General features: G+C 54.1%; 1 protein-coding gene across 1 annotated transcript in view; it reads right to left on the bottom strand.

Moving 5' to 3' along the window:
* VIPR2 (vasoactive intestinal peptide receptor 2) overlaps positions 1–16,810 on the bottom strand; it is a 70,500-nt gene extending 53,690 nt beyond the window's left edge. The window contains exons 1-2 of the mRNA XM_059934374.1: positions 16,592–16,810; positions 14,241–14,340 (exon numbers count right to left, since the gene is read on the bottom strand). Of these exons, the coding sequence (XP_059790357.1) occupies positions 14,241–14,340; positions 16,592–16,810 (319 nt within the window). The remainder of the gene's footprint in view (positions 1–14,240; positions 14,341–16,591) is intronic.
* Positions 16,811–19,245: the final 2,435 nt, after the last annotated feature.

Raw genomic sequence — 19,245 nt, 5'->3', positions numbered from 1 at the left:
CAGCACCTCCTCTTCCCATGGACCAGGGGCCACCTCCCCCCAGCTGCGGCCCCGACCCCTCTTGGCCGTCGCCCTGGTGGTTGTCCTCCTGAGCAGAGGACAGTTACAGACCCGGTGGGACCTCTCTGCCCAGCTGCACCAAGGCGGCTGCCAGCCACCTCTCACCCCTGTGTCCCCCAGCAGCATGGCAGTCCTCTCACTGGGTGGGGGACGCCCCCCTCCACAGGGAAGCAGACATCAGAGAGCATTCCAAGGACTCTCCCCAGAGAAACCCTCTCCCCAAACAGGCCTGCCCCCGCCCCCTTTGCCGTCCACGCTGAGAGTGTTGGGGAAACACCTCCTCGGAGCGGCCTCCCCCGGCCCCTCCTGGGCATCTGGCTCCTGCCCCTACAGGGCCTGGTGACATCCTACACACCTGCCCGTACACCACGTACACAGAGACGTTATGCACGTTCTTCTCACAAACACAGGATACCCTATATGCTGGCGTATTCCTTGCTTTCTCACTTAACAACAGACATCTCGTATTTTTCATGTCATTTGTGACGTGTGCCATCATTTTTAATGGCTACATGTTCCAACACCCACTTTACTTGTGATATAAATAGCAGTGATGAAATAATTGTTTGATCAGAATTCTAGTTATTAAGTACTTAATAGGTGTCCCCAAGGTGCTTGGACTTTTATCCCATTCTTTCGGAAGGAACTTAATTCTTCCCCAAATGATGAGGAAAAGCTCTTCTTCACAGAGAACGTTAATTAATACGTGTAAAGAATGGTTAGAATTTTAAAAGTTGACATTTTGGACCCTAAATACCGGCTGATTCAAGCATGAATCATCCACAGGGCACGAAAGCCAGGAGGTGGGAAAGCCTGGGAGAGCCCAGCAGCCCCACAGACCACCTGCCAATTGCAAAGGGAAAAAAGAATTTCATTTTCAAGATTCTGGAGGTCACTTTTAAGCAGGTGACCAAACAGCATAATGGGATGTTGAGGGACATAACGGGCACCAGAATGTTGACGCCACAGAGCACACATATAACCTGCACGCCTTCTTCCCAAAGGGCTTGACCTGAGTCAAATCAAACCTTTATGTCCAAACTGCAGCGTAAAGGAAACACAGGGGCTAGAAGAATTCAACCCGGAAGGAAACACCGAGACGCACCCAGAACGTGGGGCACTCTGCGAGGTAGCTGACCTGCTGCCTTAATTTTCAGAGGCACAGTCTGAAGCAACCCTAGAGTCAGGGCACTGCAGCTCCGCGGCAACGGTCCACGGAATGTGTCTTGCACAAGCTGTCACAGCAAGTGCAGGAAGCTGACAACTGCTGGACCTGGGTGGTGGCACCTCCACCTCCCTTCCAACATTTTGATCATACAGATTTTCAACCACACAGAAAGGAGCAGCCTTGCTGTTGGAAAACTGCTCACTACGTCATTAGGGGAAGCCACAGTTCGACCCGCAGAGCCACGTCTGGGCCTAGAATAGCCGGCGCAACATGGACTCCTGGCCCTGGGTGGGAGGGAGGCGGCCCCAGGGTCCCCCAGGGAGGGAAAGCTGCCTGCCCCAGGCCTCGCGAGCTGACCCCTGTGGCCACGAGCAAAGAGCACACGAAACAGAAGCAAGCCACGCCTGGTGGAGGCGGAGATGAGGCCGTGGGGGTGCTCTGACGGGACCAATCTCAGAGCCCCGAAAACGCCGCCAAGCAAGTTACTCTCTCTCGCTTCCGTGCAGCTCACTTATTTTCATTCCTTGAAGACGAGGCCTCTGCTCTGTGTTCTTGTAGGGAAATACTAAACCAGATAAAAACTGACAGGGCAGCAAAACAGACGTGCTCACCACCGGGCTGGTGTGCAGGGTGTTAACTGTATTTGTTAAAATAAAACCGCAGCCGCCTGTGCAGACACAGCTTTGCAGCCGCCTGCCTGTCTGAGGGCCCTGCTTCAGGCTTACAGAGGGGGACGTGGTTTACTGTTTTCTGCAGGTAAGTACACAAGCCAGTCTTTGAGGCCCCCGGGGCCAGGTGGACTCTGACCAACGAACGTGCTTCCCCAGACCAGCGGGCGCCCCCGATTCGAAAGACCACAGAGGTGGCCCGGGGCAGCCCCGACCCTCTCACTTCTCCCAGGGACCTGAGAACAGCGCGGCCATGAGCAGCCATCCCCTTGGGGCCTCCGGTCACTGTCAAATTTGTCCTATGCCCCACGGCCAAAATGGGGCTGTGTGCAACTTCTACTCTCAGCCCTGGTCCTGCGTTTGGATCCTTCAAAGGGCAGCTGCAGTCACGACCGGCAGAAATCTCGCCATAAGCTCACCACCACCTTGCTTTGACTTTCTGCTGAGACCACCCCTCAAAATACTCCCATTCCTGGACACTCAAGTCACGGTTCCCCAGCGGTCTGAGCTGGCCACACAGCACAGGAAGGACCCCGGGGGTCTGTTTCCTGACCTCAGGGTGCGCAGGGTCGAGACGTGGACGTTATCCCCGCAGCGGCGGCACAGGGAGCCCCGCTGTTCCAGCGGCTGCGTCCCGCCGTCTCAGCGCTCACCGAGGAAGCAGACGTGGTGCTGAGTGGGTCCAGACCCCCGGCCCTGAGGATGGTGACGCGATCGCTGCGAACCCTCCCCTGGATCTGGAAGCTCCGAAACGCTGGCCCCCACCCCCGTCAGCCCCGCCCTCAGCTTGGGATTTGCTCTTTGGGCACCTTTGATGCTTCCGGTCCGGGTGCCCAATTATAAATATCCTGCTTCTCTGCGTCCCACAGAGCCCAGCTAATCTCACCACTAACAGTGATGGTCAAACTCTACCAAATGGAGGGGTCTTTCTTTCTGTTGCTGTAAGGATGCATATCTACATCATTTATTCTTAAAATACGTGTAGTGAGATAAGGAGAGCTACATCCATGCTGGGTACGGAGCCAAACGCCTTTTTAGAAATGCTGCGGTCAGGCATGACGACAGTACTTGCTAGTGGCAGAAGCGGAGTGGAAAGGAGCCTTTTGAGGGGAAACGCCCAGAGTGACAACCCACCAGAACTAATAACAGCCTGTGTCTGGGACGCGTGCTTCTCAGAGACAGTCAGTGCAGGTGAAACCCGGCCACGTGCTGGGAGGGGAGCTGCTGCAGTCAGGACTCAAAAGCAACTCACAGAACAAGCTCAGGGCGTTTGATAACAACCCCCTGCCCGTGCAGACAGAGATGGAACAATTCATCTTCCGAACAGCGGACTCGGTCCCTTCTTCATGACTCGGCACACCGTTTGGACCAGCTGCAGCCATGCCCTCTTAAAACCTGCAGTGGCGAGCATTCGTCTCTCCAACAAATGTTCACCGAGCGTCCACTGGTCTGAGGCTGCCCGAGGTACCCGATGGAGGCACCTGGGTCAGGAGGGCCTCACCAGGTCTTCCTGCAGCAGGAACACTGCAAGTTCACAAGCCGACAAGGGCACCAACGTGGGCTGGCTCTTCAACATCCCCCAGCTTGTAACTGAGTCCACACAGCAGATCAAGCCTTCGGGTGTGGACCGAGGCCCAGGGCCACGCAGCTTCCTAGGCCCCCTGTATGAGAACCTGGATTTTACACAGGGGCAAACCCAGGTGCCACGACAAAGCTCCGACTCCAAATGCCTTTAGAGGGCTGCAAGGAGTATTTTACCAGGAACTCATTCTTCAGACAACTCCTGGACACCCCAATATTCTGTCTAGCTAGGGTGCTACAATGATCCCACCCTTGGTGGGCTAGAGGCAAACTATGAAACAAGGCCTGGGAAAGACCATTTGGGGGGACAATACCACCAGATGGCACCTCGATCAAATCACTTTGGAACTTTGAATGTGGAAGTAGCAAAGTTTAACTTGAGTTCAGACAGATTCCATTGGTGGGAGTCATATCTTGGGACTTGAACTAACATTAAACTAAGACTCAAAACCCAGAACTAACCAAAGCTGTTAACTGAACAAAATAATTTTTCAAAGGAACATACAGAGATCCAGTTTGAACCTATTTAAAGAATATGCTGAATCCAATAAACCCCAAACATCAAAATGTCCTCCAAACTGAGCTGAGTGAACCTAGTGCCTGCGGTCGGGGTCCCGGCCAGCACAGCTGCCCGAGAACTGACTGCAGGTCCCTCCGAGATGGGCCCAGCACCTTCACGCCTCTCTCCCGACATCCGTACAACGGGGGCCCTCGGGAGTCCCGGTGAGGTCCTGCAATGGGGTCAGTTTAGGAAAACTGATGGGGAACTAAATTTGTGCAGATGCTGCGCCTTTCACCCATCGAGATGTCTGCTGCTGTCCTTTGTACAAATCCTCAACAACCTTCCCTCCAATGTCTGTGACCACTTGGGGCATCGTTGGTGGTGCCACATGAGCTCCCAGGCAGGCAGAGCCGAGCCGCGTCCGACAGGGGAAGTCTGGACTCAGCTGACAGGCTGGCACTGGATGCGTGGGGAGTCCTGCCATGTTATTCCCAGGATAATCTTCCGTGGATTTATGAGCAGGACTTGGGTGACGTCCCGGGATCGAGCCGGGACATCCATCTCCCCGTGCTAAGACAGATCGGCCTCATACAGTACAGCGGCCAACAGCTGCGCACGCCCCCCAGGGCAGGACGCCTGGCTGTGGCGTCCACAGCTCCTGGCCAAGACCGGCCTCGTGCGGGACCATCCTCCCAGGCTGTGTGCGAGGGCTGGGGGCCCGGGGCCCCTGGCACGCCCACAGCTCGGTGCCCTGGGTCCCATCGTGCTGGCCCCTCCAGCCCCGTCCACCCCGGGAGCTGTGCCGGGCCCTCAGTCCCCTCCCTCCTCCTCCTTCTGGGCCAGGCCCTTCAGGGCTGCCCTTGGCCACTCCTCCTGCCTCCAGGACCTGCTGCCCCAGATGGTCCCACTTGTGGGCGGTCTCCAGCCTCCCTCCCAGCCCCCCTTCTGCCTCTGCTCAGGCTCCCCAGAACCACACCCCCCGAAGGCGCTCCCCCCGGGCCCCAGCTCCTCCTGTGTCATCTTCTTTCTCCTGCGCTCCTGGGGTGGCCCCCCCACCGCCACGCGGCCGTGGGACCGTCTCCGCCACCATCTCGCTGCAGCCCGGCCCCTGTCCGCCAGCCTCCCGTCCTCTTCCGTCGAGCACGCCTGCGTCACCTCCACCTGCAACGCGACCCGCTCGCAAGGCCCCCCCAACTCCTCTCAGAAGTGTCTGCTCCGTGAACCGTCCCGAAACACAGCCCACAGCAGACACCCCGCTTTTCAGAGTCCCCTGGGGCCCAGCTCCAGGCCGCGGGTCAACGCTGCCCTCCTTCCTTCACCCACGCATTCCGTGTTCGCGTCCCCAGCCCTCCCGGCGGCTGGACCCAGCTGCTCTGTGTGCCGACACACACCTCTCCTACCTGCCCGCATGGCCAGCCCACCAGCTCCAAGCTCTGGAACAAGCCCCGGGAGCAAACGCTCCCCAACCCCCCGAACTTGGTGAGCTCGGGTACCTTGCACGGGGCCACGCAGGAGCAGAGCGACAGCGCTTGCTGGGGGGACAGCAGGAGGCACGTGCTGTCCTTGTCACCGGGGCTCAGCGGGCAGCCAGGAGGCCTGGCCTCACCCTCAGTGTCCACTCAGACAGGGCTCAGTCCTTCCCTTGTAGAGAAGGAAGTAGTTGTAAGAAGTCAGAGATTGCTTGAAAAGCGGTAGTAACCCTTCCCTGGGATGGATAAGAGGTGCCTTGAAAGTGTCAGTTCTTGAGCTGCGGGAGCCCTACCCAGGGCAGGTCACAGCCAGGGCGATGTTTAAGTTCCAGACATCTGGGGTGCTCTGGGCCCTGATTCAACGTCCTGCACTGCGGGGCCTCCGCCTGCAGCTGAACCCCGGCCGCCTCTGACGGTTCCCGTTGATACACAGAGAACCAGGCGTGTCGTGAGGAAGCTGATGGCCAGGAAATCGAGGAGGGCTCACCAAATCAACGTGCTGCCCCAGGCCCCAAAGCCCTCGCCGTGGGCCGGAGGAGAGAAGGGGCTGATGTCACTAAGTGAGTAAACTGGTGGGGATCCTCATCCCAAGGGGAAGCTTCAGTGGGAGGTGCAGACAATTAGATGGACATGAGGTCAATCTCCCTGTAGCCGTAGGGGTTCAGAGGAGGCCCCTCACCTTTGAAGCAGGCTTTGGAGAGGGAGAAGACCTTCATCTAAAGTATGCCTCTCTTTCTAAGATGCCAAGTATGGCTTTGTGAAAAGCGTGCTTGACTTAGGGTCCAGGGAGCTGGGCTCTGCCACCAGCTTGGATGAGAGACTGGAAAGTCCACTCCCATTTCCTCACCTTGACGGGCTGACGACCACCTTCCAGCATCAAGATTGGGACCCCCAACGTCTGCTCTGTGGACATCTCCCATCCTTGTCCTGAGAGTGGGCCCTCGGAGCCTTCCCTCCACCCTGGACACCGGGAAGGGTCTGCACGTCTGCTCCTGGGTCAACAGATGCCGGACAGGAGGGTCCTTGGCAGATGCCTTGGTGCCCAGAGGCTGAGGGGCACCTAGATGGGCCCCCACCCTGGAATACAAGAGGGTGCGCTCGTCATCACGAGGAAGGCAACACCAAGTGCAGAGGCCACGGAGGCTGGGGGCCTCGGCCAGGCGGCGGGAGGGGTCGGGTGGTGGTGACCAGCTGCGGGCGGAACAGGGCTGCACGGAGTGAATCCGCTCCAGGGCCGAGCACAGGACACACATGGGCGCCAAGACCACGGTCCCCGAACACGCCGCAAGTTGATATAGTCAATTACCAAAGTACTGACCACCAATCAGCTTATGATCAAAAAGCTTCCATTCTTCTTGGTAGTTTCCCCACTCACCGTTTTTCTGCCTTAATCTCCGAGTAGAGATAAAATAAGTCCTTAGCCATTTTTCTGTCACGGTCAGCTTCTGGTTCAGAGTAGACTGATGTTATTCCATGTTCAGATTCTCCGATTTCCCCTCAGAAATCCTTCGGTCCTTTGGCTCGAAGCCCTGTTATCCCCGCTCCCCACCCGGTGCATCGCCATCGGGGGCTTGATGTGGAGTTCCCAGAGGCGATGACATGTCCTGCCCAATTTCTCATCACCCTTCTAGCCTGGTATCTGCTCAGTAAGAACATGCTGGAAAAATCAGTGAACGACAGAGCCAGCCAAGGCTCCAGCAACGACAGTCCACTCCATGATCCAAGTCGACCCCCCAGGAACAGGCCCGGCTACGAGGGCTCAGGGACAACCACTGGAATGGATGCTTGACCCAGAAAACTCTACAAAAACTCGCAAGTGAATGGGTGCCCGGGAAGGGCTGCGACCGGCCCAAGCAACCAAAACATGCACAGCTGAAGCCCCAGGAACCTGGGGGGGGGGGGCACGTGGCTGACACGTGTAACTGTGCCCCCATCGTGGCAGCACCAGCCACGAGCCCACGAGCCAGCGCCAGGCGGCGGGGACTGCAGCCGGGACAGCGGCTTCACTGGCCGCTTGTGGCTGAAGTGCGGTGGGCCGGGGAGCCTCCAGCAGGCTCTCCCACCCCAGAAAGGGACCGTGTGCTTTCCCATCACAGGACGCGAGACGGTGGACCACAGGAAACCACTCAACGGGCTGGAACCTGCACCGCAGGCTCACCTGGAGGGGGAGCCGCAGCCTCAGAACCAGCCCCACCGGCGGGAAGAGTGACGGGACATTTTCGGGACGCGGCCTGCGTGACACTAAGTGGGGGCAGGGAAGGTGGAGAGGTGCTCGCGGGGGAGGAGACCGCGGGCAGCTGGCTGAGCTGCGTCTTGGGGTCACCAGCACCTTAGAAAGATGGGCGGAAGAAGTAGCTTGGTCCCCACCAGCAGCAATGCCAAGTGGCACAAAGCTCCTTCCTGTGACCCGGCCTCCTTCTCACCTGTGGCTTCCAGGTGTGCTGATGCTCTACCTGCTAGTAATTGACTTCTCGCGCATGATTCCTTTCATGAGTCTAAGCATAAAAGTTTAACTCAGAGGAGAATTTTTTCAGCGAGATTTGTTTCCTATAAAAAGTAAAGTTAAAGCCATTACTTTCAGAAAATCAAACCAATACGTAATTATTATTTAAATATCCAAGGCCGGTAGCTGATCTTATTGAGTTTAGAAATTAGAAGAAATCGCATACAAAAAGACTCACCCTAAGGAAAAAAACAGATCAGGCTGTTTGCCTTATCAGCTCAAAGAGCTATTTGGACGAGAACAAGAATGTACCTACATCAGAGAGAAAACTGAAAGGGAATAATGGGCCTCACATCACGCTGACCTCAGAAGGGCAGCAGGCGCCCTCGGACCCACATGGATGTAAGGATGTAAGACGGAGGGAAGTCTGCTCACACGTCCCACTCGCAGGTCAGCTAAGGACCAGGAATAGACGCTCTTCAGGGAGAGGGACAACCACCACCACCTGCCCTTGGGCCAGAAGCAGCGCTGCCTGGGGGGGGGGGTCAGAGAAGAGTCCCAGACAAGGGTCATTCCCCCTCGGCGGGGGGGGGGGGTGGTCAGAGAAGAGTCGCAGACAAGGGTCATTCCCCCTGGGGGTGGTGCGGTCAGAGAAGAGTCGCAGACAAGGGTCATTCTCCCACGGGACTTTCTGAAGAGAACACGCTCATGAAGCTGCCTAGTTTCCTCTGTGACAAAGAGGTGCAGGGAGGAAAGACGAGATGAAAAGTGGGATGTAATTAGTTATATTCTGTGTGACACAACCACCACAGAAATAAGCAAGTCTCTTAAAATGATGTTATTTGGTCATATGAGAAGGATGTTCCGATTTCATGCATAGTGGCTGGAAGTCAACCCTCAATTGCTGGTGAAATATTTTATTGTCATGAAGAAATGCAGTCACTAGAGTATTGCTTGTAAACTACCTAAAAGTCCAGGAGCCTGGGACAGACTAAGGAAATCTGTTAGAATACTACATAGCTCTTAAAAGGAAAGTATAAACCAATTCAGAACGGTTGCCAAATACATTGCTAAAGTTAAAAAAAAAAAAGGAAAACAGAGTACAGACCAGAGCTGGCTTCCATCTGCACAGTGAAATGGGGAGGGGTGCACATACACTGCGCACACGTGAATTCTAAGAGGGACGGACACACATGCTGTGTATGTATGGCATTTTTTCTACGTGCATATATCACGATTTTTAATGTGAAGTTTTTCATTAATTTGTTCAGCAAAAGCTTATTTGACACCTTTTTAAGTGCTGTGCAGGATCTTGTGGCTGCAAGGACAGTGGACAACGTGGTAGAGGGACCAAGAGCACAGAGTGGGGAGTTACGGCCCAGAGACCACAGCACGCCCCGGAGAAGAGAAGCAGGACGTCCACACCTACTGAGAGCCGCCCTCCTGGAGCTGGGGACACTGCATGGGCGTGTCTTGGGAAAAGGCACTGGCAGCTTTGCTCCGGGCTCTTTTTGAGGCCGGCTGTAGAGCAACAGCCTTGGCAGACAGAGAGTGCGGCCCTCAGGCTGATCTCAGTAACCAAGAATGCATCTTCCTCTGGAGCGAAGTTTGGGCAGGACACCAGCAGCCTCCTTGTGACACTGGGGTCTCCCAAGCTCAGGGCTCCTCAGCCAGGACAAAAACGCACCGTGGGCCTCTCCACACAGGTCCTGAGGGACTTGGGGAAAAGGGAACCCACAGGAGTGGGAACGTGACGCCCACACCGCCCGCTCTGCCAGGAGCAGGTTACCTCTGATGACGCTGACAGGGCCTGTGCCTTCTGCAGGCACCCAGGAAACGGTGGCAGGGTAACCTGTCAGCTTGAAGGCGGCAAAATCCAAACCCGCCACAGCTCCTTGACGAGTGGATCAAAATTAGTCCAGTATTCTTTGTTTAAGAAATGTCAGAGAAAAGTAAGTTTTTTAGTCTAGCACCTCCCGGGGCCCCGGTCTTGAGCTAATGTTCACTGTCATACCCACCTCAGCCACGCACCTTCAGGACCCGGACCAGACTGTGGAGCAGTCAAGAAACATAGGTACCTCCTTGTCCTTCCGAACTATAGGCCACATTCCACCACCACCACCACCGCCCCCCCTCCCCGCCCCGATCTGGGCAAAAATGATGTAAAGTCACAGGAAAGTTCCCACGTGACCCACGCACAGGCAGGAACACGGGGCAGAGCTGGAGAGCTGAGTCACTGCTTACCACCACGGTCAGCACCCCCCACGCGGGGACAGAGCTGCCTTGAGCTATATTTTCAGGCATCCATGGCCTGACTGTCTCACTGGCAGGATTAAGTTAGTCTTAGCGATGAAGCAGTATTAACTCACAAAGCTCTAAATACCTCCTAAGCTTTTCTTTTCTACAAAGTGAATCCCTTAAAGGGGTTGAGAATTAAAATTGGTTTTGTCTAGATTTATGTGTTGGTTTGTTTGAATTTGTTTTGGATTCAACATGTAATAAAAAGAATTCCTTGTTAGACTTATACAAATTATCTCAGTAGAACTGAAAACTTATTTTTTGGCGTCTTTGGTGCTCTTTCACACCAATTTCTTGTAGCTCCTACAGACCCTCAGTATTTCATCTCACTTTCAATTTCGTGAAGCAGGTGTACACTGTTGACCCTCGAATCGCTCTCATCCCATCCAGCTAGAAGGCCTTCACTTCATCTATAGTATCTTCATTCTGGTAACTCATTACTATTTATATCCTTGGTATTCGAGCCATGCAGATTTCAAAGAGCAAAAAGAAAAACGGGAATTTAGAACACGAGTTGCCTTTCTACAGAAAGCCGAGGGCGCCAGGCCGGCTACCGTGGCGCCACCTCCTTCCCGAGGGCGGCCGCCATCCGCGAGCTCTTGCCACGGGTCAAAGGTGAAAGGGCTCAGGGGCAGGTATTTTTGCTGTCGAGCTAATATTAAAATAAGAGCCTTCAATATAAGAAAATGTCCAAGGACTGACACTTGTCATTGCAAAGACTTAAGGACACCTTTCCCCACAGCTCCAAACAGGGGAGATGTTTGATGGCCTTTACCTAAGACGTTCTTTCTGCTCAAGCTGATGCCAAGATCTTCGCAGGCTGTGCCGTCCACACTGTCCAGCACGTCTGTGTGGGCCACGCACAGGTCACCCTGAGCAACGCTGGGCCAGGCAGCAGAGCCTGTGAGGGAGCCCTACTGAGTGTTTGAAACGTCCCGGCCCATCTGTGCACCGCGAGGGGCTCCCCAGCTGGGGCCCGCCTGGCCCAGCTGCCACACAGAGAGCAACCTGGCAGCTCAGGCAGCGACCACACAGGAGGTCTGCCTGCTCCTGCAGAACTTTTTAAAAAGTACTGGTTGCAAACTTTAAGAACGGGAACATTTTACCTAAAGTTTGCATTTCTGACGTCCTGTGAAAATAGGAAGCTGGGCAATTCGGCGCTTGCATTTCTCCACAGCAAGAAGTGGGTGGTGAGGGACATTCCCCACATCCCCGCGGCCAAACGTCACCCTGCCCGGCCACACGCCACAGCTCACACTCGTGCACCGCTGGCCCGGGGACAGGGACAGACCCGAGCCCTTGGAACGAGCAGAACTAAAAGGGCACTGTTTTGAGCTAATTAAGGCCACACTCCATCTACCTGAGCCAACCAGAGAGGAAGAGCCTCTTTATCAAAGAAACCTGATCAAGGATCACACATCCTACTCCACAATGGACGGAACCAGCCTCCTTGGACTCGCCCTGTTCCTCCAGGTGCCGCGTCTGTCCAGGTGAGTCGTGGACACAGACGTGCAGGTGCTCCCCCTGATGCCCGGTCAACCCTGACCCACCGCGAGGGGGTCTCCTCCAAGGCAAAGTCACGGCCAAACTCCATCCCTTAAAAGTTGTGTTCCCTGCCGCCTGCTGTGCCAGTTTAGTCTTGTTAACAAACTGTTCTTGGTGAGTATGGGAAATGAAGAGTGACAAGAAAGGAACACTAAGATGGTATTTCGGGAGATTTCCCGGAAAACAGCAGCTGTGAGAGGGGCGAGGGGAGGCGAGCAGTTCCCAGGTGAGTGAGGGACAGCAGGGCTGTGGGCAGAGGATTTCTCAACAGTCACCAACTGACTACAATTCGGTCTGCCTTCCATTATGTCAGCGGGAAAGTTCTGCGCCCTTCCTGCTTCGCCAGCGTCTGCGTGTGTCCGGAGCCTGTGGCCGAGGGCCTGACGGCGTGTCCGGCGACGGCTGTAGGAACTGGGGGCACTCAGCCCCGGGAAGAGGAAGCAGAGCCGTGAGCCCACCCAGTGCCCGCAGATGCCCCACGTGAAGAAGGGGTTCTGTTCACGGCTGCCCCCAATTCATGCCAGTCAGCGGACACCGCTTACGGGCAGCCCCAGAGTCCAGCAACTTGACTGCCCAATGATGGCGTGAGGGGGCAGAGGCCCCTCCCTCGGGAGTCTCCCAAGAGAGGCCAAGGATCACCCACTGCGGATGTGGCGGACAGTGCCCCCCCCCCCCCCCCCCACATCAGGAGGCCTCGTGGACGGTGTGCTGTGCTGACGGGACCTGGTCCCTGCCACTGACTAGATGCCCCCAAGGGTTTCAGCCTGTCTCCTCTCAGCATTTAGCTCCCCTAAGTCTCTTAATTTTCTCTGAAGGGAACAGACCTCAGTGGCCATGACAACTGTCTTGTCCTGAGACCCTGGTTGGCAAGACCCGGCCTCATGGACCCTAGTAGCTGGCTAGTGGTCACACGCGGCTTTGTACAGGGCAGATCCTCAGGCCATGTTTGAGCCACCTCGCTTGCCCTCCTCTGCACAGAGTTCGAGCAGACCTTTTGGAACACATGGCTCTCGGGATCTCGTGTGCACTGCAGAATCACAGGCCTTGAAGGCTGGAAAGAACCCTAGGGCCAGAGTCTTCATTTTTCAGCCGAGGGAGTGGAGGCTCCAGGGGCACAGGAAGGGGCACACCAGAGCTGCTGGCCACCTATGAATACCTGAAATGTGTGGTCCGAATTGTGATGCACCGTAAGTGCAAAATGCACACCAAGTTTCCAAGACTTAATTTTCCAAAAAGTAAAATTTCTCATCAATATTTTATATTGATTACAAGTTAAAATGATAATGATTCAGATATATTTGGATAAATAAAATATATTTTTAAAATTAAAATCACATGTTTCTTTTCACTTATTTTAACGTGGCTACTAGAAAGTTCAAGATCACCCATGAGGCTTGCATCCTGCTTCTACTGGGCAGCACTGGTCTAGAACAACGCCCACATCTGTGACTTCCCATCTGAGGTCCTCTGCAGGACACCAGACTTTTAACACATGGTTGTACTTCGATTTTAATTTTTTTTCTTGAAGAGAACAAAATAATGACAGAACAGAGAAAAAGAAAACTGAAGGACAAGAGGTTTTTGCTATTGTTTATGATCTGGATGTTATCCCAGAACCTTCAAAGTTTACAGACATGAGAAGGTGCCCAGGGTGAGTGCACGTTGTCCCGGCATTGCCTCTGGGACGTAGAGAAATAAAGTCAGCAAGCTCACTGTACTCATAACCGGTCTGTTCTTCAGGAAAGCAAAAGTCTCATTTTCCTGTTTGATTTCTGATAAATTCCCACCATTCTTAACTGGATTAAAATCATCTGTGATGTAACTAAGAATTTTAAATGCAAGAAATCGGATAAATACTCATTCCATGGAAAATGGAGTTGCTTTTGCAAAGCGTAACAACGCCCATTAAATTACTTTAGTAGGGCTTCCCTGGTGGCGCAGTGGTTGAGAATCCACCTGCCAATGCAGGGGACACGGGTTCGAGCCCTGGTCTGGGAAGATCCCACATGCCGCGGAGCAACTGGACCAGTGAGCCACAATTACTGAGCCTGCGCGTCTGGAGCCTGTGCTCCGCAACAAGAGAGGCCGCGACGGTGAGAGGCCTGCGCACCGCGATGAAGAGTGGCCCCCACTTGCTGCAACTAGAGAAAGCCCTCACACAGAAACGAAGACCCAACACAGCCACAAATAGATTAAAAAAAAAAAAGAAATTACTTTAGTAACTGCTGCTATTATCTCAGACCATGGAAACTATTACTGTTAAGGGTGAGGCTTTCTTTTAAAAGGTTTGTGTGAATGATCCCCTCCCCAAACACACCCCGCTGCCCATTACTCACAATGCTATGAGTTTTGCCAGCAGTTCATTAAAAAACAGTGGAAGCAGACTTTTTAAAAAACACACAGGTGACCTGAAACACCAGTTTTCCGAGTGAGGTGCAAGCTACTTGCATGCCAGCTCATCCACACCCTCCGGGGCACAGTCTCGCTCACCAGGCATCTGCCTTACCTTTGTATTTTTCTGTTTGAGCCCTTAGAATCTCTGCACATCTTGTTTCTTCCTCCTGTATTTCCAGATGAAATCGGCATTCCGGGTGAATGCTGTTCACCTGCTCAAGGTTAAAAGAAATAGAAATAACTGAAAATTCCACCATAATGGGAAAGTCAAGCAAAATTTCTACATAAAAGCCCCCAAAACCTCACAGTTCTAAACTACTTCCAAACTAACACTCATTTAAAAGCAATCACGTTCATATTTTGGCATGGTTATTTGAAAAAAAGCTTCACTATTTACTTTGTAAAGGAATTAGTAAACAAATATAAAACCTGATAGAATTTTTTTTCTGGGCAGGAAAACAAACTTACTAACGTAATACATTTTATGTTGTTAGTACTAATTTGGTGGCAATAGAGCTCTTTAATCCAATAATCTTTCAATATTCGAGTCCTCCATTTCATAGCCCTTGATTTAATCAAAGTAAATACATGTTTACTCATAAGCCCATTCTTAATGACTGCACACAACCCCAGACGCCGGCATGCTTCATCTAAGGCCAGGCTCTGCGTTCACTGGAAAGCCCTAATAGGACAACTTTATTTTTAGAGGTTGCAGGTCACATTCAAAACTGAACTTTAGAATTTGGTGTGAAGGAGCTTTTCAAAAAGATGAGGGGTGAGTAGGGAGAGGCCTGGGCGAGAGTCACAGCACTGAGGCTTCCACTGAGCAAGAGGTGGGGGACCTCACGTCAGGCTCTATCACGGGAACTAAAGACGCGACACAAATGGTGACGAACATTGTCCATCAACGTGCGCAAAAGACAAAGCCACATACTGCTTCAGTCTTGGAAGGTAATATTCTCTGGTCTTTATTTTCACAAAGGTCCAACGTTCTCTTTTTTTATTGCCACCTCCCACCACCCACAAATACTCACGCTGTAGGATGGAGCTGTGCCCCCCGCTCTCATGTAAGAACAAACTTTTTATTAAAGAAAACCATACTCTTGCGTATATTATGGCCATCTATGTTTAATTATCCTACTATTGAAATAAGTCAATAGAATTCTAACCAGGAATAACATTTCCTAACGAAATTAAGAGGAGAAACCTAATGCTGAATACTTTAGCCACATTTACCCTCATTTTTAAAGATCTGAAGCTTGGGTTCCCCCCCCTTCCCCCCGGCTCATCACTGGGCAACCACCACTGTACAAACTCCCGGTTTCAAGCAGGCTGTATTTTTCATACCTGAACAAGTCAATAGCTTAAATTTCAGAATTAGGGAAATTATTTTGCCTTAAAAAGAAAAATGGATTTTTATTAAGGTATTAAGAGACACCATGATATCTGACATTCTTGGAATATGCACAGCAATGACTTATTTTGGGACATCCTAGAAGTTAAAGCAGCATTAACCATAATAATTCCTGGTGCTTTTAACTAGCTCTTTCAAAGCACTAAAATTAGTAGGGAGGTTCTTATCCTCACAGCATCCCTCTGAGGGAGGAAAGACTCCGTTTGTCTTCACACTAGACAAGGGAGTTTGGCAACCCTGAGGGGTGGGCTAGGTTCATGCCCTCCTGGAACCCGAAATATCCTCAGCAATTACAACTTTCCCTAAATAGCTCCATCCTTGGCTTCACAACCTTAAGAGGGGATATGAGTCAATACAGACAGTGATCTGGCCGCAATATAAAATGCGAAATGTGTACACACGCCAACACTGACTCCAGTCTGGCAGAGAGGGAAGCAGGAAATAGGGTTCACAGTTTTTGTGGTTTTTTTTTTTTTTAAGGGTCTTCAAATAAAAGGAAGAATTCCTGAGAATTAAATAATCTACAAATGCACTCATTTAACAAATTTCTATTCAGCATGTCGTTTCTTCCGGTGCTCTTAAATAATGATAAAAAAACATCAACTTTCTGTAGCTACATCGCGTCTCCCTGGCACACACTTAAACAAGACAAAAAGCAGCAACAGTACTAGCAGATGGAAGGGGAAGTAGTTAAAGACAAAGCGAACTCCAATTTCCCTCGGAAACGTGAGGCCTGCGGAGGTGACCAAGCCCTACCCACCCCCCGACTCGGGCGTCCCTGGACCCGCGAACCGTCCTCGCCGGCCACAGCCTCCGGGAGGACGCGGCCGGACCCGCTCCGCTGGGAAGGGCGTCGAGCAAGAAACTGGATCCTGTTCCCAGCGAACCCGGGACGGCGGAGGGGACAGAGCAAACGCAACCTCCCAGCCCGTCTCCAACCCGGCCGGGCGCGGAGCTCGGTTCTTCGCGCTCGGCGGGGAGGGTCCAGAGCGTCCCCGGCGGCCCTGCTCCCTCCCGCGAGCCCGGCGGGCGGGTGGGGACCCCGAGACCTGCCCCGCTGCCCGCGCCCCCGGCCCAGCCCCGCGGCCGGACGCGGGAGCGCAGCGCAGCCGGGCGCGGGGGCGCTCCCGCCGGGCGGGGGCGGCGCGCGGGGCAGGGCGGGCGGCGCCGGGGTCGCACTCACTGGGGCGAGCAGCCAGCCGCAGCAGGTCAGCAGCGCGGGCGGCAGCAGCGCGGGCGCCCTCATCCCGGCTCCGCGGCGCGGACATGGGCCGGGCCGCCCGTGCGCAGCGACGCGGCTCCCGCCTCCCGAGGTCCTCGCGCGGCGCCCGGCGGCTCCCGACGAGTCCCCCGCCCGCCCAGGTTGTGCCCCGAGGCGGCCGCTCCGCCCCCGCGGTACCCCGTCCCCGCCCCGCGCGCCCCGCGCCCCCCGCCCCCGCGCTCCCTTCCGTCCCGGCGCCGGGTATCCGCCCCACGTCCCGCCCCGCTCCCTTACCGCCCCCCGTCGGTACCCCCTCCCCGCGCCCCTGGCCCCTCCCTCGCAACCCCCGGGCCGGGCTCGCTCCCCCGACCGTTCAGCGGCGGGTGAGGGGTGCGCACAGGTGGGCGTGCTGGGCCCGCACAGCTCGGAGGGAGAGCGACTCGGGAGGGACCCGCTTTGGGGTCAGAGACCGGCCCCTACTTGTAGTCCTTGTTAAACAACCTAAAGGCCCCCAAGAAGGTGGCAGGAAGAGCATGTGGGCTGCCTTGGAAGCCACTGGAGTTGGCTGGGGCAACCGAAAACTTAGAAAAAGACGCGTGGAGTGCATCTTGGTGGGGGCAGACTCGGCGCGGTGGCTGGTCTTCAGTCCTGCCCGTGTCTCCCCCTGCTGCAGAGGTGGGCCGTGGGTGGCGCTGGCTGCAGGGGCCTTGGACCGGCCTCATCGCACACCTGCCTCGGAGCCTCCGGAAGGATAGTGTGGCGTAAAAGCCAGTTGTTATCCGGCACGAGGAGAAGCGCTGGAAATGAAAAATAAAACAGGAAATTTTGTTGTGGTTTTAACTTTTTATTTGAAAATAATTTCAAACTAACAGAAAAGTAAGACTAGGACAAAGGACATCTTTTCACCCTTTATTTAGATTCAGCTATTAAAGTTTTACCTCACTGGCTTTGTCATTTGTGTTCTCTCTGACCACACTCATCCCCCAATAGATCCATCAATAACTTTATCTGTCTGTCATCTCTCATCAGCTATTAATCAGCTATCACCCATCATCTGTCTTTCTGTCTGGTGGGGAACACTAGTAGAGACAGGTTTTGGACTCGGGGTGAGATCTGGGCTCTGGGTATGCAGCTTGGGCTCTGGAAGCTTATTGACTCTGGATCCAATTTGACAAATATTTCTTTTACTCACTATTTGAAGCTGGACAAGCAATGAACTTTGAGCCAAGTGCCTGTGTAAATGGGAATGGTGACACCTGCTACCCACCTCAAGGGTCGGGTCGCAGTGAGAATCTAGATTCTCTATGCGTGTGTAAATACTATGCTCTAGTCCAGCAGATGGGGGTGTGTGATGTGGAGAAAAAGTGTGGTAAGAACAAGATACAGGCAAATGGGTGGGGGAGGAGGGGTGGGGGGAGGGAGGAGGAGGGATGAAGGGGGAGGAGGAGGAGGGGGAGGAGGAGGGGGAGGAGGGGAGGAGGAGGAGGGATGAAGGGGGAAGAGGAGGAGGAGGGGGAGGAGGAGGGATGAAGGGGGAAGAGGAGGAGGAGGGGGAGGAGGAGGGGGGAGGAGGAGGGGGAGGAGAAGTCCATTTTTCCTGGGAGGAGCTTGGAGGAGTGAATGTCTAAATGGGACTGAAAAATGGTTAAGAGTGAGAGATCAGAACGGAGGGAGAAGGCATCTCAATCAGATGAAGCACCTGGACAGAAGCCCAAGGGACGAGGATTGTGCTGAGAGCATCAGAGTAAGAAAGATGGTCAACTCCGGAGGCCTGGGGCCCTGACAGACAGTCTTCACTGAATGGAGAGCAAAATCTGAATTATACGAGAGTAGAAATTTTAACACACTGTGGATGCACAGCACGAGGTTCTTTATGGTCTGACTGTTCTTCCCTTGTTGGGAATGGATGTTAGGATGGATGGTACTTATATTTGTCAGTTAAAGGTTACTCTGTTTCTTTTGGGTAAATGGCCGTTCTTCCAGGGATTTTTCCACTTCCCCTTGCAGGGAGTGTGGTCTGTGTGTCCTCAGGGCTTCTGGGAGAAGGGCTCCTCTGTGGGTGCCTGATGTGGTGGGACTGGTGGTCTTGTCTCTGGACCTCTGGCACTGGCCCCCTAAGGTGTGGCAGCCCCCTGGCTGTGCTGTGCTGATGCCTGCGGAAGCGTGGGTCCCTGCCCCGGCTCTGGTCACAAGGACCCCACTTCTGTCTCCTGCTCCCGCGGCCTCTTCTGACCTGGACCACGCGGCCCTGGACACCAGCACCTACCTGCCTGTGTTCTGAGGCCCCAGGAGGGGCGGACCCTGTGAGGCACTTGTCAGTTGCCCCCCTCACCCTCCTGCCTGGACACCCTCGCCCCTCTCCGCTCCCACACCTGCGGCTTCCCCGGATTTCCAGGCTGAGCTTTGAGGGGAGAGAACCAAATCTCTGATGGTGGAAGCTGACCCCACACGTCAGAAGCCTGGAAACCTATGGATTCAGTGAGAGAAGCCTTGGGCCTTCGT

The sequence above is a fragment of the Balaenoptera ricei genome, chromosome 9 (genome assembly GCF_028023285.1).
Source record: "Balaenoptera ricei isolate mBalRic1 chromosome 9, mBalRic1.hap2, whole genome shotgun sequence".
Taxonomy (NCBI): Eukaryota; Metazoa; Chordata; class Mammalia; order Artiodactyla; family Balaenopteridae; genus Balaenoptera; species Balaenoptera ricei.
The sequence above is the reverse complement of the archived record's forward strand: the minus strand, read 5'-3'. Positions and strand labels throughout refer to the sequence as shown.